We start from the raw sequence: 27,290 nt of genomic DNA, 5'->3' as shown, positions 1-27,290 counted from the left end.
GTGTTGTACCTCCTTCAGTGCTGCCTCTCTGCCAGCGTCACTCTCCAGGACTCTTTGTCTGAGAGTGAAGGTCTCCTTTCTCATTTCCTCCTCTCTCTGCTCTTCCTGAGACAGTCTGGACTGCATGTCACTCAACTCTTGCCCTTGCTGAGTGCACTGACCCTCTAATGTCTTCACCTGCTCACACACATGCTTTTATATGTAGGTATTTTACAAAATGGTTGCAATGTATACAAAACTCTAGACAACTGAATTTTATGAAGAAGAGAATGCAGACCTGGAAAAACAGTTTTGTTCCACTGTATATGCGTATGGCTAGACTAACAATAAATGTTTAGGTTTAGTTTCTATATGTTTAGGATCATGTAAAGGCACTAACTACAAAATAAAACCTTTGATTTATATGGCACTGACCATAGAGTGTAAAAAAATATATGGACGTAGTGTCTGTGACGTCACCCATAGGATTCTGAAGTGCAGTTTTGAAGGGTAAAGTAGAGACGAGCTGACCGTCACTATCTTGGCAACGCGGCATCGCATGTCACACCCAGATAACAGAAAATGGGCAAAGAGGTGGGACGTGGGCGGAGCTGAGGTGACGTCATGACTAACAGACAGCGGATAAATGGCTATCCACAAAGTGGCCAAGCTCTTAATTATGCAGAACATTAAGGCTTTATATAATGTAAACGAATGAGAAAAAAATTCACCCCCTCACAGTTGTCATGAAGGGTAAAATTAGCTGTATAGAGTAGACCAACACCACAATTTGTACCAGGCTGTAAACATGTTTTTTTCCGCTGTAAAGTTAGGCATTTCAACATGGAGCTCAATGAGATTCCGCTCCCTTCTGGAGCCTGCAAGGATTTGTCGAGGAATTGCAGTTTAATTCACTTCCGTATTGGCTTCAACAGAAACTGAGGGAGGTTGCCGCTTGGCCCTGACCTGTCTGCGCAGTTCCTGCAGTTCTCTGCGCCCCTGCAAGCGTGATCTCTCAAGCTCACGCATGTTGGTTCTCAGCTTCAGCACCTCCTGCTGGAGGGAGGATTTACACTCCTCTAAAACTGTCAGCCTCTGTTCCTTCTCCTCTCCCACTCGCTTCAAACTGATTAAAGAAAAGAAAAACACACACGTGTGAAATAACAAAATTGGGCCTTACAAGGAAAATGTGTGATATCCCATAAAGATATGTCTACTCCTATGCTGATATTTAAAGGGTTACTTCATTAAAGGGTTACTTCAGCAATTAGCATATGGCTTTCTATTAGTAGAAACCATAGACTGTAAAAAAATATGGACGTAGTGTCCGTGACGTCACCCATAGGATTCCGATAAGCCGTTCTGAAGCTTAAAGTATGGCCGAGCTGGGCGTTGCCATCTTGTGAGCGAGTCATCGCGTGTCACTCCCGGATAACAGAAAATGGGCAAAAAGGCGGGATGTGCGCGGAGCTGAGGTGACGCAATAACTATAGACGGCGGATAAATGGCTATCCACTTGTAACCACGCCCTTAATTATGCAGAACCTTAAGGCTTTATATAACGTAAACGAATGAGTTATAAAAAAATTCACCCCCCTCAGAGTTGTCATGAAGATCAAAATTAGCCTTATAAGCCAAAACTACAATTTGTACCAGGCTGTAAACATGTTTTTTTCTGCTTTAAAGTTGAGAATTTTAACATGGGGCTCAATGAGATTCTGCTCCCTTCTGGAGCCTGTCCCTAGTGGCCAGATGAGGAATTGCAGTTTACATTACTTCCGTATTGGCTTCAAGAGAGATCGCGGGAGGTTGCCGCTTGGTAGAAACCCTGGAGTATATTCGAATGATCGTGCTCCCCCTCTCATATCCCCCTGAGACGAGAGATTTATGCTTTTTATTTCTGGAAAAATTACTCCGGTGACGCAAATATCGTAAATTTGTGTCATTGGTAAAATGCTTGGCCATACGCTAAAGACTACAGCCAGCAGAGTGAGTAATTTCCACGTTTTCAACTTGCACATGGGGGATGGGGTCGCACTCACAGCTCAGCTCGGCTCAGGCATTCATGGAAATGGTGCGGCCGGCAGAGCAAAGTGAGTATTTTATCTTTTCAAGTTAATTCCTATGACAGTTAATCTTCCTAAGCCATGAACTGAAAACGTGCCAGACTGAACACGCGCTGAGAACTACTGCCACGAGCGTGGACCTGTTTACCTCAGCTCTCATCACGAGAGCTCATTCAGCTCATCACGATGCGTGTAAAACTCCTGCTGCGTCTGTGCTGACACTTCCTCTGTGGCTAAATCACAATATATTGAACGGACACGTTCAGTTTTTAATTGTAGTGTCTGTTCTCTAACTGAACTGATTTTATGAAGATGAACGCAGTGGTGGGAAAGTAAAAGTGATTCAGTAGCGGTGGCTTTGGGAGTGGCCTCACAGGGCAGCGAAGCATTCTAGGAATTGTAGTCTTTCATCCCTATGAGACAAAAACACATTTTCTGTCTTATCTCTAGAAAGCACCAAATTCAAAAATAATTTCACATTTCTACTACATTAATGACCCAGTTTAAATACAGATTCATCTTCCCAGCGCTGAAGTACCCCTTAAATGTAGTAGAAATGGGAAATTATTTTTGAATTTGGTCCCTTCTAGACTGAGAAAAGACAGAACATTTATTTTTGTCTCTTGTGGATGAAAGAGTGGATTCGCTGCCCTACGAGGCCACTCCTAAAGCCACCGCTACTGGATTACTGGATCCCTTGCCCACCACCTACTGTTCATTTTCAGAAAATCATTTAGTTCAGTTAGAGAACAGACACTACAGTTAAAAACTAAACGTGTCTGTTCAATATAATGTGAGTGAGCCGAGCGAGTGTCACGGCACAAACGCAGCAGGAGTCAGATTAAATTCATCACAAAAACTGAGGTAAGCACATCCGCAGCATACATTCACAGTGCATGTTCAGTCTGGTGTGTTTTCAGTTCATGCCTTTGGAAGCTTAACTTTCATAGGAATTAATTTCAAAAGTTGAAACATTCAATCATTTGAATATACTCCCACATTTCTACTGATACAAATCCATATGCTAAATCGCTGAAGTAACCCTTTAAGCTATTCCATAGAGAGAACCCTATTTTAAACTAATGTTTTTTAAGAAATCATATTGGTTTTTTTCTTGTTTAATTAAAATCACATCTCAGTGATGATCTGATATTTAGTACTCTGCTAACCAAGAAAATAAGTAACAGGCATATAATACAAAAGATATCAACAATTATATGGTTATATATTGAACAAACTAAAGACTATGTCTGCTAAACCTGTTGTTTTCAATCTCTGCTCTCTTCACAGATGTACGGAGTTCATGATTGGAAGTCTGGATGGCCTCTTTCTCTCTCACAGCATCCCCTAAAGCTCTCTTCAGTTCCATGCCCTCACGCCGCTGAGCGTCCCTGTCCTGCAAACACTCTCTCAGCTCTCTATGGGCCTCGATCAATTCCTTACGACCAGAGTCCCTGCTTTCTTCCACCTCACTCAGTTCCCTCCTCAAACGTTCCACCTGAAAGAGACAGAGATTAGACAGAATGATAAAATGAATCCAAATGATTCAATAAATACAAAATAAGCGATTGGTCATGGTTTGAGTGCAATGGTGTAACTTTATCTATCTAAAATTAAAGCCATTTAAATCACACAAGTACAGTGAAATAACACCCAGAGGGAGTGAAGACGTTTAACACTCGTACTCCATACGTGGCACTGTTTTGCTGAGGACAGTTCAACTTCATTTTCCATGACATGAATGAAATGGAAACACAGCCTATTAGTAAAATTCCACTGCCTTGTTCCATTCAGCTTCTCAAAGCATGAGCATCAGACTCATCCAAAGAGTTCTGCCTCCCTTCAGCACTGGATTTCAGGGCACGTTCTCGTTTGCACTTAAAAATGTGTTCTAAGTGCATGTGAAATGGTTCAAATTTTCGAACACTTTCATCAGATATGCTCAGGGTGAAACTCCTCGCCCATGTAAACACACAGGAATATGACCCACATTCTGGTAATTGCTTGGCTACAGCTAATCATTTTACGGTGCATTTTCCCCCCCTAAAATGTAGCCAGAATGCAGAGAGAAAGCGGGAGAAGAAAAACAGAGAAAGACAGGACAGGCTCCAAAGGCTGCCACACACAGCAGCAATGATGAGAAACATCAGCAGTGTGTATAAGTGTGTGTAGATGCTGGTGTGTTGAAGAGAAATGTGTGTGTGTGTGTGTTCACTGGGCCACACATGATGTTTTCTTCTCATAAATCTTAATGTACAAGAAATCAGCCTGTGGCAAACTCACATTGGTTGAATTAATTGATAGTGGGTTGGGTTAGTAGGACAGTGAAATACAGTTGGGTTAGCGATGAACCCTGTTTAAGAATTGGGGGTGGTGTTTCCATGGAGAATTTCATTACAGCACAAGAAAAAATAAACCCCTAAGCACCTGCTTATTTGTGACCCCAACTTTTCCTTTTTTATATCAGAGAGAATCTTGTGTTTCACTCCCTTGCTAGCTTTTATCGTTCCCTCTCACTACTAATGGTTTGTCATTGTCTGACCAGGTCAAGCTGGAGGAGGTTTAGTGTAAATAATCAAACAGAAAGGGAGAATCCATCTTGGTGAATAGACAGCCTCACCCAGAGATGAATTTCTCACCACATCTCACACTAGGTGTCTAAATGTGTGGCCTGAGGTTTGTGCAGAAGTCCATTCTCAAGGCTGAAGTTAGACATGTACACATGATACATGTGTGCTGACCAACCAAACTGATGACACCTGGAAAAAGTTCAATACACATTAACTAATGCCAAGTTCAACAAGAGTGTGAGCTAAATTACTCTCCCCAAGACTGCCACTGGTAGGTACAAGTTGGACTCCAACAGGCCTTATGTTGCCTCACGGCCCAACATAAACTAACTTACCTCCTAACTCACATGACGTTGGATATTTGGCCCTGGCACAAAAAGAATTTTTACTGCTCTCCAGGGCTATAGCTTTCTTGTGTTCTGGATGATAAATGTGATTCTGTAACTGAACAACTGGAATGTGAATGTAAAGTCTCGGGTTGTGTGACCTCTTGCTGAGCCTCCTGCCTCTGCATAGACAGCTCTCTGATCTGGTCATTTAAGCTGCGCTCCGAAACTTCACGGGAACTCAGAGACTCCTCGAAACGAGACCGCAGGTCCTGAAGCTCTGCCTGCAACCCTAAAACTGTGTCCTGCAGAGAGAGGAGGAGAGAGAAAAATGAATGTATAATGTGATAAATCTAGATTAGGACTGTCAGGTGATTAAAATATTTACTCTGGGTCATTTTTCTGTAGGCAACAAGTTCCTTTCAGTTCCTTTAGAGCAGAGAAAGCTGTGTAAACTTGACTCCCCTGGCCTTGAGAGGTATACTAGCGACAGACAGAGACATTGGTTCGAATCCCGCTTGGACAGGGTCGTGTAGGACCGGTTACATATGGATGACGTACATTGTGGAATATATGTGTATCTCTATATGATAACACTTGAGGTGTATTCCTACAATACTTTAATCATCTCCCTTGCACAAAAGTAGATTTAGGTGAAAAATATATTGGTATGATGTTGGCTATCAGCTACTGTATATTACAGACTTAATTTATTGGTAACAGTCGATATTGGATTTACAGTATATGACAATATAGGACATTTAACTGTGCATTTTTATTTATCCTATTTTTTTATTTAGATTACCTTTACAGACATTTAACAACGCATACTCTTTAAAAAACCCTATTATGCTATTTTAAAGTATAATTACATTTCTCCAACAACAGGTTAACATACATCAAAGGTGAAAAAAACAATTACATCTTCTCATAATATACATTGCAAATCACCATAATGTTCAATGATTCAACTGACTCAATAAATGAATCACTCTCTCTGAATCGCTCCTTTCCACTAGTCTACTCTGTGAAATATATTTCGGAAACAATCGACCATTACCATAACTGAACTCCAGCTCTGTTAAGGAAGGCTTCCTAAAGCTCAGCAATTGTACACACTGTAAAGACAGTAATAATGACGTTGATTGTACATAAATTCCAGCGCGAGTTGAAATCAATGATGAAATAATTTTTCAACCCGAACCTTGAGCAGAACATTTCTCAGTGATTTTACTCAGTTTGAGGTACATTATGACATTATTGTATTCCAAAATCCATAATAGGGGCTCTTTAATATCACAATTTTAAAATATAAATTTTTATATTGTACATTATAATGTTGTGATGCCTAAATTCACTTGTACATTTTTTTATTTTTTTATATATTTATACATTATATTTATATAAAATATAATTATAAAATCATTTTTAATATTTGCAATTTATAATTTCAGGCCATAACATGAAAATGATTACCTGCTTCTATATTTTCTATATATTTATCAAACTTCATCAAAATAGGATAGGTCTGAACACAATTTCAAATAGGCATTAATTAAATAATCAAAACTTTCCCTGCAGTTTATGAACTCATTACTTCTTATTTTACTCTTCAGTGTGAATTATAATTCACCAATCAAAAATGCAAACGAACAATAAATAAATGATCTGTAAATAATATTTTTGTCCATTTACTGAAAAAGTACATGCCCCACTACAAACTACACTGTACAATACAGAGCCCCTAAAGGGAGTCGCTAAAGGGACATGGTGATTGAAAAAAGATTCCCCTGTTCAAGGGAACTCGCACTGCATCATACTAGCGATGCTGTGGGAATGCTTTTGTGTGGTTGTGTCTTGAATCATGTGTAAAATTAGTCCAAAGGATAGCTGGAACGTCACAGGCGGGATGGCGTCATGACTCCACTCCCAACAGGAGCTCTTCGAGGAGAGCACCCAAGATGGATCTGAGGACCATAATTATCGCAAAGAAGGCTTCGGCAAAGAGGTCCTGACGCTCATGGTGTCAGGCCTCTGAGACCAAGGGTTTTTTTTTTTCCAGAGGGACAACCCAGTTCACATTATCAAGGTTATGAATAAGTGTCTTCGTATCTTCGTGATCTGAAAAGAGCCTTGTTCCAAGGCCCTGTTCTGGAAGCTTCTTGTTGGGGGGCGTCTGTTGCTAGTAGCCCATGTTCTGGCTGGTGCGAGTTTGGCTCTCGGACCTTATGTCCATCCTTGACTGCTCCCCTTGGGAGATTCTGATCAGGGGGGATCTTAATATTTCACTCCCACCCAGAGTTGTGGAAGCTGTGGGTTTGGCTTCCAACCAATAGACTCAGATCATACAACTGAGGTTGAGCAGACCACACTTCACTCCAGAGCTCCCTCCACAAGGAAACTTTATGCCCTGAAGTGGAGAATATTCACTCTGTGGTGTGAGAATCGTCAACTGGAGATAACTGCTCGGTTGGTACAGTGCTAGAGTTCCTGCAGAAATGGTTCTCTGCAGGGTTATCTCCCTCTACCTTAAAAGTTAATAGCGGCTTACCACGCATCTTTGGTCTTTGAGGAGGAATCCATTGGTGACAGGTTTCCTTTGTGGTGCATTGCGGCTGAGGCCTGAAATCCAGTTTACCAGCATGAGATCTGGCAATTGTATTGGAAGATCTGTTTCTTTGGCTCCCTTTGAACCCTTGGAAACAGTTCCAGTTAAGTTTCTGACTCTGAAAATTGTGTTTGTTTTAACCATTACTTCTCTGAGGAGAGTAGGAGACCTCCAGGCCCTTTTGTTTCCTTGTCGTGATTAGAATTTGAACCACACCTGAGACAGGGTTATGTGCCTAAAGTTCCAATTAATGTGCCATACTGCAGCCTTTCTGTCATCCTCCCTTTTCAAACTTGGACCAGGAAAAGCTAAATTTGTTAAGTCCAGTTAGAGCCCTTGATACTTATGTCCACAGAGTTACCCTGTGGAGAAAGTCAGATCAGTTATTTGTATGCTTTGGTTTGCTGAAGAAAGGTTTTCCCGCAACCAAGCAGACGCTGAGCAAGTGGATAGTCAAGGCAATTAAACTTGCTTACAAGGCTTCTGGACAACCTTCACCAATGGTTGTTAGAGCTAATTTGACTAGAAGTATGCTGGCTTCTAAAGCCTTATTGTCAGGAGTATCCTTTCAAGATGTGTGTGATGCGGCAGGGTTGATTCTCTCCGCTCCCATTTGTAAGGTTTTATGATGTGGACCTGGGGTCTGCACCAGGTTCCCAGGTGCTTATGTCTTAGTTGTGCTTGTGAATTCAAACTAGACTGGCACTTGACGCAGGTAGTACTACAATGGGACAGTTTTAACCTGAGACTATTTAAATTATTTTGCATTATCTTGCAAAAGTTTTGAGTTCCCCCCGAGAAACTATGAGTTCGCTCGCAAAGGAACTCAAAAGTTTAGCAAGCAAACTTTCTTGAGGAAAACCAAAGATTTCGAGAGCAAATGCAAAGTTTCTCAGGGGAATGCAAAACATTTGCAAGAGAATGCAAAAACACACATCATTTTTCTTCCCGTGTCATATTTTTTCCATCACCATGTCCCTCCATAATATATATATATATATATATATATATATATATATATATATATATATATATATATATATATATATATATATATATATATATATATATATATATATATATATATATATATATAGTCTAAAAAAAATTATATAATTTTGCTATATATATATATATATATATATATATATATATATATATATATATATATATAGTCTATATATATATAGTCTAAAAAAATTATATAATTTTGCTATATATATATATATATATATATATATATATATATATATATATATATATATATATATATATATATATATATATATATATATATATATATTAATGTTGCTCGAAGTTTCTTTGTGATTAATTATGAAACTGACTGACATATTTAAATTTATTATACCTTGTCCTGCTCCTGTTTGCTCAGGAAGTCTCTACGCATACGGTCCTTTTCAAGAGCAGCTGTCTCTATGTCACGCTCGAGGATGATAATGCGCTCGGCAAGAGTAGCCTTCTCTGCCTCCTTCTCAGAGAGAACCTACCAATCAAGCACAGGCAACTCAGAGTTAATGCAGTGGAGCAAAACTACAGTGATGCCATCTGCCCCATGTTCTGGCTGTAGATAGGTTTAAGGCTATTTGGGGCTACAGACATGTCTTTTGATCAGATTGAAAGGAAGATGTCAAATGGTTTCAACTGAGACACAAATACACACACACCTGCTGTTTATGGCTCTCGGCCTGCAGCAGGGACTCTGTACAGTGTTGCTGCAGTTTGGCCAGTTCTTCCTGCAGCTGTTGCAGCACTCTGCGACTCTGCATGCGCAGCTCCTCACACTCAGCCCGCAGCTGCGACTCTGCCTGCTCCCTCTGTGCACACAACTCCGCACGCATGCGCTCCTGAAACACACAAGACAGGTGCTTGTGTTATAAGCATCCAAATACTCTCTTGATCCACAGGAGAGTTTAACAGTTTAGGGTTATTGCATTTCAATTGCTTCCTCTGCCAGAATTTCTCTAATGGACTGATATACACTTTCTTAGTAATTTTGTCTTGTTTTCCATTACAAATATCTAAACATTCTTAAATTAAGATAAATCTACTTCATTTAATGGGAAAACTATTATTATTATTTTTAATTAGCAGATATTTTTTCTTGTTTTAAGAATGAATTCCATTTAGATTTTTCTTTTCAGAAGTCATTTTTCTTCTGAAGTAAATGTATCTTGATTAGAATTTTTTTTATATTCATAATGTAAAACAACAACAAAAAATAAACTTTTAATTGTAGTTCTATTTCTACAGCAGTTATCACTTTACATGTCTGAAATAAACACACTATGCATGCTGAGCTGTATTGCCTGCTGGGTACAGCAGTTTACTCCATAGCTCTTTCCAAAATGCCATCCTAAGCCCTAGCTGTTCTCCTTTCAGTCCTCAATTTTTAACATAAGAGCGGGTGTAGACATTTTAACAAGAAAGCCTCGGTATCAGCCACTTCCAGTTATTTTACCTGTACAAAAACAGTCTGTAAGCAGCTTGGTTACAAACTGTTCATGGTAAACCTTTACAGTAAAGTCCCATTAGTTAACACTAGCAAGTGCATACAAACAATGAGCAATGCATTTGTTACATTTTATGAATTTATCATTATTTATGAATCTTTTTTAATGTTAGTTAAATGAAAATACAACTGTTAATTGTTAGTTCATGTTAGCACGTTCATTAAATAATGTTAACTTTTTATTTTAATAACATATTAGTAAATGTTGAAATTAACATTTAACTAATATTATTAAATTAATAAAATGTATTTTTAATTGTTAGTTCATGTTAATTAATGTAGTTTAATAATGTTAATAATGAATTGCATTTAATATTGTAATCATAAACATACTACAAACCCGATTCAAAAAGTTGGGACTGTGCAAATTGTGAATAAAAAAGTAATGCAATAATTTACAAATCTCATAAACTTATATTTTATTCACAATAGAATATAGATGGCATATCAAATGTTGAAAGTGAGACATTTTGAAATGTCATGCCAAATATTGGCTCATGTTGGATTTTATGAGAGCTACACATTCCAAAAAAGTTGGAACAGGTAGCAATAAGAGGCCAGAAAAGTTAAATGTACATATAAGGAACAGCTGGAGGACCAATTTGCAACTTATTAGGTAAATTGGCATTGGGTATACAAAGAGCCTCTCAGAGTGGCAGTGTCTCTCAGAAGTCAAGATGGGCAGAGGATCACCAATTCCCCCAATGTTGCGGCGAAAAATAGTGGAGCAATATCAGAAAGGGGTTTCTCAGAGAAAAATTGCAATGAGTCATCATCATCTACAGTGTATAATCTCTGTGCGTAAGGGTCAAGGCCGGAAAACCATACTGGATGCCCGTGATCTTCTGGCCCTTAGATGGCACTGCATCACATACAGGAATGCCACTGTAATGGAAATCGCAACATGGAGCTCAGGAATAATTCCAGAAAACATTGTCGTTGAACACAATCCACAGTGCCAATCGCCATTGCCGGCTAAAACTCAACAGATCAAAAAAGAAGCCATATCTAAACATGATCCAGAAGCGCAGGCGTTTTCTCTGGGCCAAGGCTCATTTAAAATGAAGTGTGGCAAAGTGGAAAACTGTTCTGTGGTCAGACGAATCAAAATTTGAAATTCTTTTTGGAAAACTGGGATGCCATGTCATCCGGACCAAAGAGGACAAGGACAACTCAAGTTGTTATCAGCACTCAGATCAGAAGCTGCATCTCTGATGGTATAAGGGTTGCATGAGTGCGTGTGGCATGGGTTGCTTATACATCTGGAAAGGCACCAATAATGCTAAAAGGTATATCCAAGTTCTAGAACAACAGATGCTCCCATCCATATGTTGACCATTTTAGGGAAGACCTGGTATTTTCCAACATGACAATGCCAGACCACATACTACATCAGTTACAACATCATGGCTGCGTAGAAGAAGGATCCAGATACTGAAATGGCCAGCCTGCAGTCCAGATCTTTCACCCATAGAAAACATTTAGTGCATCATAAAGAGGAAGATGCGACAAAGAAGACCTAAGACAGTTGAGCAACTAGAAGCCTGTATTAGACAAGAATGGGACAACATTCCTATTCCTAAACTTGAGCAGTTTGTCTCCTCAGTCCCCAGACATTTGCAGACTGTTAAAAAAAGAAGAGGGGATGCCATACAGTGGTAAACATGGCCTTGTCTCAACTTTTTTGAGATGTGTTGATGCCATGAAATTTAAAATCAACTTATTTTTCCCTTAAAATTACACACTTTCTCAGTTTAAACATTTGATATGTCATCTTTATTGTATTCTGGATAAAATATTGACATTTGAAACTTCCACATCATTGCAATCTGTTTTTATTCACAATTTGTACAGTCTCCCAACTTTTTTGGAATTGGGTTTGTAGTTTGTAGCACACATTGTTTTACAATTTACAACACTTTATTATTCTTTTAGTTATCATACAGTATAGTGGCTAATGTATTGGAAGTCTTCTGAGACAGCTGCATAGGGTTTAGAAATCTAAAATGTCAAATGGGAAACCGTATGGTATTGTGAATATAAGGATGTTCACGTGACAGCCATTACAAGTGGGCGAGTACGTTTTCTTAATGCATAGAAACTTTTTATGCATCAATCTGCAAATTTGATTTAAATCATGAATCATTTGTTTGAAATTCAAATCAATTGTAAATTGAACTAATACACTGTAAAAAAACAAAAATTCACCTCTCACAATTTCACATCAATTGTGCCATTTGGGACAGTGCCTATATCTCAATTTCAGGGATACCTTGTGATTTCGCTCAATATGCAGTTGTTCCTGATGGCTTTGCTGTTTTGTTATGAGGGTTTGTTGTGCGTTTCTCTCGGCCAGAGCAAGCTTTAACTCTAAAGCCTGTTTCTCCTGCAAAGCCCGGGACATTTGTTGCTCTAGTTCACCGTGAACACTAGACAGCTCACCTGTGCAAAGAAAGGAACAAGTATATACTCAGAGGAGAAACATGCTTTGTAATGAAAATATACATTAGGGACATGCTGAGTTCACATGCTGGATACATGAAATTATAATGCTCTTCGGAATCATCATTACACAATATATGGTGACAGCACCAACACATAAATAGTACAGTGTGGATGCTATCTGTGAGGGGACTTTGTTAAGCTCTAGAGAGAACCTCGACTGACCCCTCAGCTGTTCTCCAGTTCTGGGCTAAAATATGGGCCCCTTGTGGACTATAGCTGGGGCCCAATGGCCAGTAAGCTCAGCCAAGTCAATGAGAGAGGGATTGAGGTTCCCTGGAGAGACACTCACGCGTCAAATTCTCGTTAGCCTGCTGTAGACTAGCGTTCTCTTCCTCTAGCCTATCCCGGTCCGCCTCTAGCGATGAGGCCAGTTCCTGCCTGTCCAACAGGCTTGACTCTAGAGACTCTCTCTCAACCCTGAACAACGGAAAAAGCAAGAGAGATGGTGAAAAATATAAAATAAAAATAATAATATTATTATTAATAATAATGGGTTGTGCATAGTGTAGTTAATGAACATCTTTAAAAGGTTGTTTCTTTAGCTAACATCCTTTAAGACAGATGAGATGTTCTGGGGATGATTTACACAGCAAAACACAGGCTTAACCTCACAGTGATACTCTCACCGAAGAGACTTAGTGAAGCTAGGAAGAGCTACATGATTGAAAAGGCCCAATTGATAATTACTCAAAAAAAAAAAAAAAAAAAAAAACGTAGCTAAAAACACAGGTGTTTTACTTTGCCTGCCAAACTCAAACTCCAACATAAATACAAACACTTAGCCCATATAAACACATTAATACACCAAATCCTACTTGCACTAAAACACTAACACACATTGACTCACCGCAGAGCGGCCAGGTCCTGGGCCAGGGCCTTGCATTTACGTTGCTCTGAGGTGAGTTGCATTGTTAGACTGGCTTTGTCTCTTGCCAGTTCATCTCTTTCTTTGCATGTCTTCTGTAGCGAGGCAGCGCTCAGCTCCATTTCTCTGCGACATGCACTCAATTGTTCCTGCATGGCTTGCTTCTGCTTACTGACCTACACAAAACACACAGATGTACATGGAAGCATTTTAATGAATGGTCACATATGCCTTTTTTTGTTTGTGACGAGGACATTTCCATTCAGAAGAAATGGACAGGAAACTCACTGTTTGCTGATAGTAGATCAACGTCATGATTATGAATCAAGTACTCAGACATGATCTAATAATTTTGTGGATTGTCATTCACGTCAGATCCTGGATTATGCCAGTAACTGACCACTGAGGAACAGCATGCAGTCTAAATATTTTCCTGATATGTCAAAACTTTCCTCATTGAGCCTACACTAAACCGTTTACTAGCAAACCAAAGAAAATTTTAGTTCACTTTACTGCCAAGCAGGTCAACTGAAAAAGCAGCAAGTAAAACAAACAGGGATGTGCTGCAAATAATATACTGTACTAATAATTTACAATATATCTGTGTAAAAATGGATGTGGCATTAAGATCAAGTGATTTATAAAAACTTAAAAACACTACAGTTTTAATATAGTGACACCTCTGTAAAACATGACTGTAGGTGTAGACAAAAAAGCAGACAAATTCCACACTGTCTGTTGCAAAGCTGCGAGCAGACAGATCAACCTTATGATTTATGGATTTTCTCACTCATTCTCTCTCACTGTGATCTTGCCCGTCTGTAATATCTATCTCTCTAGGCTTCCTGTCCTTCATTTATACTCAAGATCCCCTTCGCCTCCCCCATTCAATTCCTTTGCCACTCATAAAGCACACACTTGGGCCAAGATTCATATTTGGAACTCTTGGAGGAAGGTGTTGAGTACCACGGCAGATGGGTCCAATATCTTCCCTTGGCTTTTTAATGTGACAACAAGACCCGTCAGAGCACAGCTGAGAGTTGTGAATCATGCTGGGTAATGGGGCACACGCCCACTCATTTTGCGAGGATGAGAGCGGCTGACCTGGGCGTGTTGTTCCAGGACTGAGCTTTTCTCTCTCTGCAGGAGGTTGTACTCCACATCTAGAGTCACTCGGGCCTCTTGGAGGTGAATGTGTGAGGCCTCGAGACCACGCTTCTCTGCTGTCAGGTCTAATAGCTCCTGCTGAAGTTGAGCTAGCTCCTCTCTGGCTGCCGCTCGCTCTTGCTCTGCCTCCCGTCTGCGTTCACCAAGCTCTGACTTTTCGGCCTCGACCTGGAAGCAGAATGTGGATTCTGTTATGTTAGTGTCCAGGTTCTTTCTTTGTCAACCAGCTTAACAGGAAATCGTATCATTTGTTTTATAATGCACGGCAAAAACAAATTAAGCTTTCATTCCAATGTAAAATATAAATCCGGGGCTATCAAAATAAACAAATTAACTGATATATTTAATGAAATATATTTAAGGCTATTAATTTGGTATTAGTTTGATTAAATTGTTTATAACAGCATATAACATTCAAGCAATATTACTTTGAATGTGAAAAAAGTGCAACGCGAACAATCACAGATTGGTAGTCATTTATGGGACAGTTAATGTCAGATTTTGCTGCGGATTTGAATTATGTTTTTTAAATGTAAATATGGCAAGCAATTCAGGATTTCCCAGAGGCCATGTTGGAGGTAACAAATGATAAGTTACGTAATCAGATTATTTTTTCAACACATTACTTTTACATTTACACGAAAATATCTGAGTTCCTTTTTAAATAAGTAATGCAAGTTTTCCCATTTATTGCATGAGGCCTCTTCTGTCCCCAAATTGAGAGAAATCAGGAGTAAGGGCAGAGGCGTTCGTTGTGTGCGCTTTCACTGTGTAAACTAAACATGATAGTTATTGTAGTTCTAGATTAAATGTGAGCAGGCATTTACTCATCTTACTGGTACAAAAACAGATTCAGCATTCCTCAAAATGACTAAAAACAGCAAAATGCTAACTTAGAATATTATATAAAACTGTAATAATTAAATGTTAAATGACACATATACTTTATGTCTGCTGCTAACCTTCGATGAACCATACTAATAAGCAAAAATGACTTTAATTAAATATAACATTTGTTACTTTTCTTTCTTTCTTTCTTTCTTTCTTTCTTTCTTTCTTTCTTTCTTTCTTTCTTTCTTTCTTTCTTTCTTTCTTTCTTTCTTTCTTTCTTTCTTCTTCTCCTATATCCTATTCACCTACGGTTCAGAATGGCAGCACAGCTGAAAGGTTCGTTCTGCTCCCTCTACTGTACAGGCGTGAATTTGCATTTCCTTCAGCCTGGAGCTTATTCATTTAACTTTTGGTGTGAAAGGGCATTTACATTTGCCAAAAATATAACTTTTTGTGGATGTTTTGTTATTAAAAAATAAGCAAACAAACAAGCAAGCCCAGTCCAGATGAGGAAAAGTAATGCAAAAGTAACACATTACATTCAATAAAAAGTAACAAAGTAAAGTTTTTACTTTTTTTAAAGTAACTTTCCCCAACACTGCCTGGGCATTGCTTTACTTTTTTTAAAGTAACTTTCCCCAGGCATTGCAAATATGGCTGCAGAGTGAACAGAAGCTGCTTTTCCACCATCGCACCAAACTCTTCTCTTTGCTTAACTGTTCCGTGCTGATTCATTTTACACCTTGGGGCTGATAACAGAGCTCCTTGGGATGGACTGGTAATACAAATGCGTCAGCCGTTGCCTTGGTAGCCAGAAAAACTGGTAACAGACAAGTGAAGTTTGTGATATCACTACACATATTTTACCAGGATGGTTCAGCACGTGCTAAGAACCGAGAGTTTGCAATCATGCCATACAACACCAGGATCAAGTGGGAAAATAATTGAAAAATTGTTACTGGAAAAGGAACTGAATGAGTTAACTACAAAAAAAAAAACTATAATATTACTCAAGATAGAATACTTTAATCAACAGTTGGCCCTTAAAAACACACATAATGAGCAACACTATGCACACTATCCAGTTCCATGACCCTGACCTGCAGAAGAAGACGGTTCAATTCGACTTTATCTTTAGCCAATCCCTCGCTCAGTGCTCCCATCTTGGCCAGGGAGTCCTGTAGCCCTGCATCTTCACTTCGTAGTTTAGTGAACGCCAGTTCCTGCTCAGCATTCTGGGCCTCTGCCTATAGGGAGGCAGTACAAACATCAGTGTGAAGTTTGGCTACATACAATCATTAGCTACCAAGTTCACGTAACAGGCATTTATTTTGTAATCAGCGGTCAGGGTGAAATATGTTTTCAGAACTGTTTTATAGTACTAGAGTTCAACCATTACATTTTGTCCCCAGAATGACCTATGGCAAGACTGAGGAAGTGTGCATGGAAAAACTGTAAGCTAGACAGAGCAAGTGATGAAAAATCTTACAAAGGCAGTTTTACATGGTAAATATAAACCACTACAAATAAGCAGGACTACATAACTCATCCAAGGTCAAAGTAAACGGAGTTTCCAGTAATTCAACAAGTGAGTTGGACATTTGGCATGGAAAAAATCTCTGTATTTACTTAATGGATAAATAATGCAAAACTGGGTAAACAATTTTATGACTGGGTGTAATTCACCGTAGGAACATGTAGGTGACAACAGGTGTGGTTAAGATGAATAAATGAGTGAACGTGTGAATGAAAGAATGAATTAATGAGTTGGTAAATACAGTAGGTGTATAAATGAGTGAATGAGTGAGGAAGGGAGTTAATGAACTGGTTGAAGGGAATGTTTTATGGAGTTACTGAATGAAAAAATGGAGTGAATGAGGGTTTTGAGAGAATGTGTTAGTGAGTGACTGTTGAAAAAATAAAACAAAATGTGTGAGTGTATGAACAAATGACTGTGTGATGGAGTGAGTGAATTAATTATCGAGCAGGTAAGTAAGTGTGATGGAACGAATGAGTGGGTGAGTAAATGAATGAGTGAAGTGGGGATGTTAGTGAATGTGCATTTTGTGTGAATGTGTAGAGCGGTACCCTAGAGAGAGCCTGTGTGAGACTGCTCTTTTCATCCTCCAGAACCTCTTTCTGTAAAGTCAGCTGATTCAGAGCTTCCTTTAGTGTGACCAGCTCTTTAAGCACATCTGAGTGTCTCATCTCCAACTGCTCCAGAGTCTGTCGTCTGTAGAAAACAATGCACACAAGCACAAAAACAAATTAAACCTAAGCACCCTATTGCAGAGCAACCAAATGAGCCACATGACAAACTGTACACACAAACAAAACATAATATTAATGTAAACATATAGGTATACTATATGCACATTCTCATGTACACAAACTGTAAGTAGATATCCTTCTATAAACACACCCCTTAAAGATGTTTCCTCATCTGAGCAGAAAAAAGACTTGAGGTTAAAGAGCACATCCAAACCCATTCTTATCCATATACAGTACATAATAACTCATAATCAGGGTTTTTACCTTTGACCTAACCAGAAAAATAAATGCATTATGCATTTTCATGTTTAATGGATTTTGCAAACAATACTATTCTGTCTTGATTCAAGACTACTTTAAGGACAACATGTGCTAGGGATACTGACTGTAAACAATAGGACAGGGAAATAAACAAGGGCCAAGAAGGAAGTCAAAGGGTTTAAGGTTTCGCAATGCCGTACCCCCTCTCAGATTCAGAGCGTTCTCGGGCCAGCTGCCTCTCCAGGTCCTCCCTCTGCTGCCTGAGGAGGTCTCTCTGCCTCTGAACATCCAGAGAGGAGCTTCGCAAACCTTCCTGTTCTGATTGTGCGTGTTCCAGTTGCTGCTTCAAGGCTAAGAGCTGCCTCTCAAGCTCTCCCTTTTCACTTGAAAGAGAGATAAAAAGCAAAAGTTCATGGTTTTAGGTTTGATTTTGACACTGGAGCGTATATAATAGCAGTCTATTCAGGTTTTTAGTCTACATTGACTTAAGTGCCATAATGACACTGTACATCACATCCATGTTGTTAATTGTTTAGATATTTCACCAAACAGTTTGCTTTATACAGTACATTCAGCTTAACAGCATTAAGTTAAAGACTTAATATTTAAAATAATATTATTATTAATATTAAAACTTTATATTTCAACTGAACTGTGCATGTGCATTTTAAACTCAAGTTATGTTTTTGCTCTATCCATGCAATAAATATATATATATTTACTTTTTACTATATCTTCTCAGGTAATTTCAATTATATGACCCATTTAAAGTGCAGCTAAGCCTTATTGGCCTTATATACTCAAGACTTAGGGGGGTTAAGAGTAGAGAACTAAAACTGAGCCAGGACGCTCTTTTAAAAGGGATTCTTTTCAATAAGGGATTTATCTCAATGAGACCTTTCCTGATTAAAAGTTAAATAAAAAAACAAAAAAACACAACAATAGAATATGCTGTATATATGGTAGTCATTATATAGCAAAACAGGAAAGTCTTTATGTTAAGCACAGACATTTATTAATTAGCCTTCTGAATTGGCCAACAAAATTATATCATGAATAATAAGCTCTATAGAAAATTTCTGAGGGTATTGTACAAATGTTCAGTTTGTGCTAGTTACCTTGCCATTGAACAATGGCATCTTTTATTAAAGTGCCAGTTTCAATCAGTAGTAGACTCTACCTGGCTACTATGCCCAGTGAGGTGTGGTATCTCTGGGCATCTCTTGTGTTTTCCACCTCAGCTCTCTCTAATCGTTGGTTCTCTTGCTGTATTTCACGTATTCTTTGTTCTAGGCTTCTGGTTTCATCTTCCCCCACATGCAGCTGATCTCGCAAGGTGGCAACCTGCTCTTGGGAAGCTTCTAGACGTGCTTGCAGCTCCTTTGGGTGGAAAGATGTACTGAAATTACATACTCTTTGTGATAGCAAAGTAAACTATTAGGGAGGCACAATTAGGGACTTAATATGATGTTATAAAACCGTTTCCACATTTAAAGTGTCTTTTCTGTACCACTAGTGGCACTAAATAAAATATGTCTCCAGAAACATATTCTTAATCTCCACTCTTATTCATCCCAAAGATGTTCTATCGGGTTGAGGTCAGGACTCAGACTGCAGGCGAGTCAAGTTCCTCCACACCAAACTCACTCATCCATGTCTTTATGGACCTTGCTTTGAGCACTGGTGCGCAGTCATGTTGGACCAGGAAGGGGCCATCCCCAAACTGTCCCCACAAAGTTGGGAGCATGAAATTGTCCAAAATGTATTGGTATGCTGAAGTATTAAGAGTTCCTTTCACTGGAACCAATGGGGCAAAGCCCATCACCTGAAAAACCCCACACCACACCCTCCACCAAACTTTACAAATGCAGTCAGGCAAGTACCGTTTTCCTGGCAACCGACAAACCTAGACTAGTCCATTGTATTGCCCGACAGAGAAGCATGATTCATCACACCAGAAAACATGTCTCTACTGCTCTAGAGTCCGTGCTTTGACTGCATCCGACGCTTTGCACTACACTTGTTAGTAAGGCTTGAATGCAGTTGCTTGGCCATGGAAACCCATTCCATGAAGCTCTCTATGCACTGTTCATGAGCTAATCTAAAGGCCACACAAAGTTTGGAGGACTGCAGCTATTTACTCCTCAGAAAGTTGGCAACTTCTGCACACTGTATGCCACAGCATGCATTGTGGTTTTAAGTGGCCTAGAGTTCTCAACTGCTTCCACTTTGTTAAAATACCACTAACAGTTGACAGTGAAATATTTAGTAGTGAGGAAATTTCACGAAAGGACCTATCACAGTACCATACTTGAATTCACTGAGCGACCCATTCTTTCACAAATGTTTGTGAAACAGTCTGCATAGGTGCTTGATTTTATACACCTGTGGCCAAGTGATTGGAACATCTGAATTCAATGATTTGGAGAGGTGTCCCAATACTTTTAGCAATATAGGCCCCATTTACACTGCATGGTTCAAGTGACCCAATTGCGATTTTTTTCCTCTCATGTGGCACAGATCGGATATAACATGTAAACATGTAAGCAGTAAAAAAACGCATGAATTCCGATATGCTCAGATCGGATTCAGGCCTCACTCATATGTGGTAATAAATCCGATATGATTCGGATGCGTGCATTTGCGTCTGCCATGTAAGCGGTCAAATCGGATATTTACCAGTAAATGCGAGTCGTACGTCATTGAAAAAAGGACGGAGGCGAATGACGTCAACTCAGGTGGACACAAACTGCGATCCAGTGTTGCCAAGTCCGCGGTTTTCATGTGGAATTGGGCTACTTTAACACAGTTTTGAGTTGCATTTGGGGGGGTTTTGTTGTGAAAACCTGCCAACCCCGTCAAGGGCTCTCCTCTTTTTCTCCACCTTAAGAGAGAAAAGTTTTGCCGACCTTTAAAAATATCTGGAACTGTGCAGACAGCAAAACATTGTGCAATCTTTTTGTCTGCGTCCACATCGCTTTTACTTTTTACTTCCTTTCGTTTTACTTCCTTTCACCGGTTAAGAACGTCTTGGGCTGTTTCGCCAGTGCACAGTGTAAATGCAAATATCGGATACGAGTCGCTTTTGAAAGGTGATGTAAGCGGGTCATCAAAAAAAACGGATACAGTCACCAAATCGGAATTGTGCATCAAGACCTGCAGTGTAAATGCAGCCATATGTGTATGTTGGGCTAGTCGGTTTGCTAAAAAAAAACAGAGCAATGAAAAATTCTCTTCAGACATTATTTAGGAGTGTTTACATTTAAGGTAATTTAAGGATGGTGTACAGGAGGTTTGCAAACCTTAATTTGTGCCTGTCGCTGTAAGAGGGCTCTCTGCACTGCTATCGGAATACTGTCTCGTTGAGAAGAGGAAATAGATCCTGCTGAAACATCTCCATCTCTTGATAACTCTGAGGAACCATCTCCACATACCACCTAACAGAGAAACAAGAGATGGGTAAATGTTTTTTTTTTTGTTGAAATATCACATTACAATATTTTTTTACAATCATTAATGAATTCTGTTACCACAAGATTTGATTTGGCTTCAGACTTCATTTCAAGCAGTCCCTCAGAATTATGTTTATCTTGATTTATGCTTATGTCAATAACTCTTGTCATGTTAAGTACATATGGCCCAAAATATCAATCATATTCAGTAAACCTGATTAATGTTGTGAAGTATCTGTTGCAGACTGCTGATCTCGCTGCGCAAGGCATCCCTCTCGTTTCTGTCTTCGGACCGATTTATTTCCTGTGCAGGAAAGCATTCAGGTCAAAGTGCAGCTTCTTGAACAGCCATGATGCACACCAGGCAAGACAACTGCATCCAGACAAGTCATTAAGGAAGTGATAGAGTTTAACAAGACTACCCTTCCCAATTAATAATTCTAGTAGCAACAACATTATTATTTTAGGGGTTTGGGAACCTTTTTTGACTAAAGAGACATTTTTTTTGTTAATGCATTTTTTTTGACAATGCATAAAAAAATATTATATTATTAAAAAAAGTTTTTTCCCCAATAACTTTTCAATAAAAGTAACTTTTTTAGGGCCCTAGACAACTAGTTACAAACAAATATGCAACAAACAAATAAGTTGCAATATGGAAATTATTGTGCAGAGCTTTCACTGTGAGGAGCATAAATTATCTTCTGTGTGTGTGTGTGTGTGTGGGGGGGGGCTTCAACCTGTATGCACACAGACTCATGGGGACTCTTGACACAGTGGGGACATAAATTGATGAAAATGTTAAAATGCAGAAACTTTTCTGTGATGGGTAGATTTAGGGGTAGGGTTCATGTAAGGGGACAGAATATACAGTATGTACAGTACGTCTATGGAGAGTCCCCACAAAGATAGTTTCCAGTCACTTTTTAATATTTTTTTTGCTGCTGTTCTCAAAAAATCTTTCTTTTTGCCATTCCCACAAACAGGCTGCATAGCTTCTTGAATCTGAGAGCAGGATCTCTAGGTTATAAGTGGTTTGCAGCTGATTTCAGAACTTCCGTAGGCTGTGCAACAAAGGAATTGTAATAGGCAAGAGTTTTCTGCAGAAAGCTGATCTCTAGAGATAGGTCTAATTTTGTATCAATCATTTGTTGGTAAAGGGTGAAAGACTTGGCGAGCCACGTGTTTTGTCAAAGAGCCAGGTTTGGCTCATGAGCCATAGGTTCCCAACCACTGTTTCACTGCTCACCATCCTGTCCAAGCTGCTCCGCAGTGCTGCCAGATTGCTCTCCTTGTCACTGTTCTGTGCTCGGAGCTGTTTCACCATTTCACCCAATTCCAGGATTCTGCACAGATATGCACATGTTAGACTTTGCATATCATAATATTAAAGTATCATAAAAGTGGATCAAATGACTTGTTTAATGTGTGTTCCAAATCTTCTGAAGCCATATGAAAGATTTGTGAGGAACAGACTGAAATTAGGCCGTCACTCACTAAAAATCTTGGCATCCATAAAAGCTCTCTTTGACCTGTTTATGTGAGAAGTAGCAATTTAATACTGAAATCAGGTTCACAAAACTGGCCTGAAACATTAGTTCACAAATCAGACTATCTTTCTCAAAGATCTGGTTGCTTTTGTTTAGCTCATTCTAAGTGAAGATTATCAGTGAACAACCATTAATATTTTGCCTGTATTGCCTAGTTAGCTTCAAAAGACTTAGGAGCTGTGTGGATCACTTTTGTTATTTTTGATGCTTTTGAATTTCTGTTTGAAGGTTTAAACATTAGCTCACATTCATTGCAACTGTGTGGTAAATAAAGACCATGACAAGTCTTAAAAAATTCTCCTTTTGTGTTTCAAAATATAGACAATGTCATATACACTAGGTTTGCACTTTGCAGTGAAATGGGGATGTGTAAATGATGACAGAATTTTCATCTTTGTGTGTTCCTTTCTGAAAAACAGCACATCCTTATTCGATGTTGTACTCTGCAAGCTGTAATAACTTTAAGCATGCGGTTCTGAAAATGAACACGCTAGCCTATCATCACAATATGAAAAAATTGTGCATGTGCGTAACATTAACATGGTTGAGGCAAAATGATCAAACACTATGGTGCACTTATTTGATCCTCATTTGTCTATGGCCCTTTCTTCCCTCTGTAATAAAGCTCAGCTAAAAGTTCATATTTCAAAATGGAGAGTGATCTCTGCTCTCTCCATTATAAAACTGTCACTGATGAAAAGATGTAGAACAGAGAAGCTGCAACGACTCCATTCATCAGAAGACCCCATCCCTGCTCTGTCAGAACCATGGATCCGCTCTCAAACGAAAATGTCATAAACCACTGACACATTATACAAGTAATTGAAGAATGTAGTGGATACTCGACAGCAAATAAAGAGACACTTTTTCTCTCTGGTTTTGGCATTCCACATAGTTGGATAGATGAGGCAATCCAAGCTGACCTTCCCTGTGTGTCAGAACTCAGGACAATGCACAATGAGTCATCTAGGAGATGTGAGTTCAGGACATCAATACTTCAATTCAAAGCATTGGGATAGGTGCTGAAATTTATGACGCTGCAAAATCCTTTGAATACGATAATTTAGCCCCAGCTGTCAATACCGTACATATTTATTACAGCATGCTGCTCAAGCATGATGACACTTGTATATTATTGGTGAAAAATGAATGGGATGTGTGCGTAAACAGACAGACATGTTGTACCTGGAGTTGAGCTCTACTTTCTCTGCATCAAAGCGGGCCTGCAGCTGCATAGCCTCTCTCAGCTTGTCTCTTAGTTGATTCTCTAGTGCTGATACTCCGTTGCTAACAGGGGGGAAAGGCTGGCTGATGCTAGCCTCCAAATTCACACAGGCCGTATGAAGACGGTGGCCAGTCACCGTACACTCGGCTCGCATGTCCGATAGACTCCTGTAAAGCACAAAACAACTATTACAACCAGCAGGAGCAATGAAATTTCCTTACGTTCCCAAGGAAATCGTTCGCACACTGACGAGAGCCAGATGGCCAAAACTATATTGTGATCTGGGAATAAACTCTTTGAACGGTGTCGTGTCTGAGTAAGGGTCGTGAACATTTTCTCCGCTGTCCATGTGTTGAGTAATCCACATTACAGCAAATTACTCAACAATGATCACAGCATTTACACAGGCCGAGCCCTCATCAAGCTTGGCTCTGATGGATGGCTCAAGGCTAATCTGAAGGGCAATCTAACCATCACATTTCCTCGGACGATGCGGTCAGGATGGGTGAGGGGTGACCCATTGACCCATTGCGCTTTGATCCCAAGTGGGGATAAATGGTGATGGAATTGGAAAGAGGTTCTGGCCACAAGCTGCACTCACCTGTCAGCAAAGGCCCGTAGCTGAGTGAAAGAGCTCCGTAGGAAGGCAGCCTGGCGCCACAGAGATCGCACACGGGCTTGCTCGCAGCCGTTTCGGGAGGTATTCATCTGCAGGAGAGCAACACGGACATATGGTCGGCAGGTTTGGTAATGGGGGGGGGGGGGGGGGGGGGCAAAGAGTGTGAGGTTAAAGATGTCTCCATTATTAATGCGCACACATAAAAATAATGAATGCAACCACACATACAAGCACACAGCTTGATTTGAACTTCTAGGCACAGACACTCAAAAACTCACATACACAAATGGTACAGTAAACTTTTCTCGACTGTATGTGGCTGTAAAATACATGACCTCCTTCATATCACCAGATGTTTGCACCGAGCAATGAATTCTCGCTCTTTTTTTTCCAATCGACTGGAATGTTTTCACAGGAAACAACAGCTGAGAAAATCACAACAATGATTTAAAACAAAGACAGTGTCCAGACTGACAAAACAGGCACCAGGGTGGAATTCCACAAGTTCCAGAGTTGAGTTTCATTGGGTTGGATTAAGGAAAGATTTTCCTTAAACTGTGGATTTGGATAAAAACATACACTACAGATCTCTCCTTCCTTCCTTCTGTCTCTTTTTCCTCCCTCTCACCTCAAGTTCCCTCCTGAGTCGTGTGTCCCTCTGCTCGGCCTCCTCTTGAGCCTTCTGCAGGCTTTCTGTCAGGGTCTGGTTGGCTTCATTGGCTTGTTCAAGTTGTTCCCGGAGCAGTGCGTTGACCTGGCTCAAACTGGAACACCTGTGAAATATATGGATCTACTTCAGAGCACTGCATCCCAGCACCTCCACCTGTTAAGCCACGAGCCAAGTGTTCTTTCTAAACTTCGCACATGATCTCACCCCCCTCCATTACACGGCCTCTATCAGCTTCTATGTTTACAGGCTCATAAAGACCCACGTCACATTCTGCGTTGCCAGCCACGCTTAGAGGGGAATGTGCGTGACAGTTTTATAAAGTCCATGTCAGCTCCAGCCTAATTGCCACCAGATTTGCTTGTCAAATAGTTTACGGGGTTATTTACATCATTCATGGCAGAATCCGCCCAGTTACATACAAAGATTGACGCCAGGGTGGTGCGAGGCGACGAACAAACCGATCATCAAAGGGGTGAGGAACAGAGAGAGACACGATAAAAAAGCTATGAGAATGCATTTAATCATTTGCAATAAGTAGATTTGCTCTATGATTCTGTGTTTTGGCCAAATTCTGCAGCTCATGCCCCTCTGAGAAAACGTAACGCCAAGGCAGACAGCTTAGCATCTATTCACAATGTAACATTTCTGCCCTGCTGAATCTCAGTTAATTGTGGCATGCAATGAAACTCTCATGAGCCATGGCATAGTTGACTTTTCTGACATAAAAAATAAAATAAATTGTGTTACAAGACTGCAGAGTCCCAGATGATCGGATGAACTGCACTTTGCAGTGTGCTCTCTCTGACAGAGGCACAAAGGTTTAAAAAAAAATGAATGAGAGCTTGGCAGCCGGGACGACCCAGAGTTTGCCATAACTGTTTCAATAAGGGGTGAGTGGCACAGTAAATCATGTTCTTTTAAAGGCTGGCATCTGGGACAGTAGGTTGGCCAGCTCTTTTTATGAAGTGCAGTAAAAACTGTTTGGCTGAGATGGTGAACAAGGTTGTGATAATTAAGTTTGACAAACTGGATTCTTTTGTTTTTGACACCCCCTTCTACAACTATTCATTTCCAGCATGGGCTTGTGTGGACTGAAGTAGGCAGCTAGAAGATTTTATTTTAATACATTCTATTGCCTTCCTTACCTATTGATAAATGGTTTATTTCTCAGTAATAGAACAGTGAAGAGCAGTACCCTGCTGGAAAATTCAGCTTTAAGGTGCCCTAGAATGAAAAATTGAATTAACCTTGCCATAGTTAAATAATAAGAGTTCACTACATGGACATCACATACTGTGAGTCTCAAACACCATTGCCTCCTACATCTTATGTAAATCTCATGCATGAAAAACACCACGGAAAAATAAGTGATTCTCAACATAATGCCAACTGTGACGCAATCTCTGGGGTCATTAATATGTACGCCCCCAATATTTGCATATGTCTGAACATGTTCATTTTCAGGCGGAACTGATGGAGCCGAATATCGGGACTGCAGGTAAACAAGCGACACTCGAGGATAGCAAAAACGGCAGCTCTCATGGACACAAATGTCATGTTCCAGGCTGTGCAGGGGATGTGAGGACTTTTCAAACCCTTCCCACAGATAAAAAATGTCAACAGTCATTGTACACCACTACGTCCGACTGATCCGAGGGCGCTTGTGCGTGTTTCCTGTGGTGTACAAGAGGTAAAAACTATATAAATGCTGTTCGTTTTCTCACACAAACCGCTCGTTCCGTGTCTTAGGCCATCAGTGTGTACTTATGATGGGGGATTCTTTAATTTGGACTTC

The 27,290-nt window shown here is 39.8% G+C and overlaps 1 protein-coding gene across 2 annotated transcripts in view; it reads right to left on the bottom strand.

Moving 5' to 3' along the window:
• The window catches only part of crocc2 (ciliary rootlet coiled-coil, rootletin family member 2), a 72,506-nt gene that overhangs the window by 13,346 nt on the left and 31,870 nt on the right, over positions 1 to 27,290 (bottom strand). For both annotated transcript variants that reach the window (XM_067459604.1, XM_067459605.1), the window contains 20 exons: positions 25,454 to 25,598; positions 24,808 to 24,914; positions 24,167 to 24,373; positions 22,681 to 22,777; positions 21,646 to 21,735; positions 21,282 to 21,416; positions 19,160 to 19,359; positions 18,180 to 18,362; positions 17,536 to 17,680; positions 16,548 to 16,694; positions 14,554 to 14,784; positions 13,432 to 13,625; positions 12,874 to 13,001; positions 12,352 to 12,521; positions 9,235 to 9,414; positions 8,919 to 9,053; positions 5,103 to 5,246; positions 3,305 to 3,543; positions 946 to 1,105; positions 10 to 177 (listed from right to left, as the gene is read on the bottom strand). In XM_067459604.1, coding sequence (XP_067315705.1) covers positions 10 to 177; positions 946 to 1,105; positions 3,305 to 3,543; positions 5,103 to 5,246; positions 8,919 to 9,053; positions 9,235 to 9,414; positions 12,352 to 12,521; positions 12,874 to 13,001; positions 13,432 to 13,625; positions 14,554 to 14,784; positions 16,548 to 16,694; positions 17,536 to 17,680; positions 18,180 to 18,362; positions 19,160 to 19,359; positions 21,282 to 21,416; positions 21,646 to 21,735; positions 22,681 to 22,777; positions 24,167 to 24,373; positions 24,808 to 24,914; positions 25,454 to 25,598 — 3,205 coding nt within the window. The remainder of the gene's footprint in view (positions 1 to 9; positions 178 to 945; positions 1,106 to 3,304; positions 3,544 to 5,102; positions 5,247 to 8,918; positions 9,054 to 9,234; positions 9,415 to 12,351; positions 12,522 to 12,873; positions 13,002 to 13,431; positions 13,626 to 14,553; positions 14,785 to 16,547; positions 16,695 to 17,535; positions 17,681 to 18,179; positions 18,363 to 19,159; positions 19,360 to 21,281; positions 21,417 to 21,645; positions 21,736 to 22,680; positions 22,778 to 24,166; positions 24,374 to 24,807; positions 24,915 to 25,453; positions 25,599 to 27,290) is intronic.

The sequence above is a fragment of the Pseudorasbora parva genome, chromosome 12 (genome assembly GCF_024679245.1).
Source record: "Pseudorasbora parva isolate DD20220531a chromosome 12, ASM2467924v1, whole genome shotgun sequence".
Lineage (NCBI taxonomy): Eukaryota > Metazoa > Chordata > Actinopteri > Cypriniformes > Gobionidae > Pseudorasbora > Pseudorasbora parva.
This window is presented reverse-complemented; position numbering and strand designations above follow the sequence as displayed.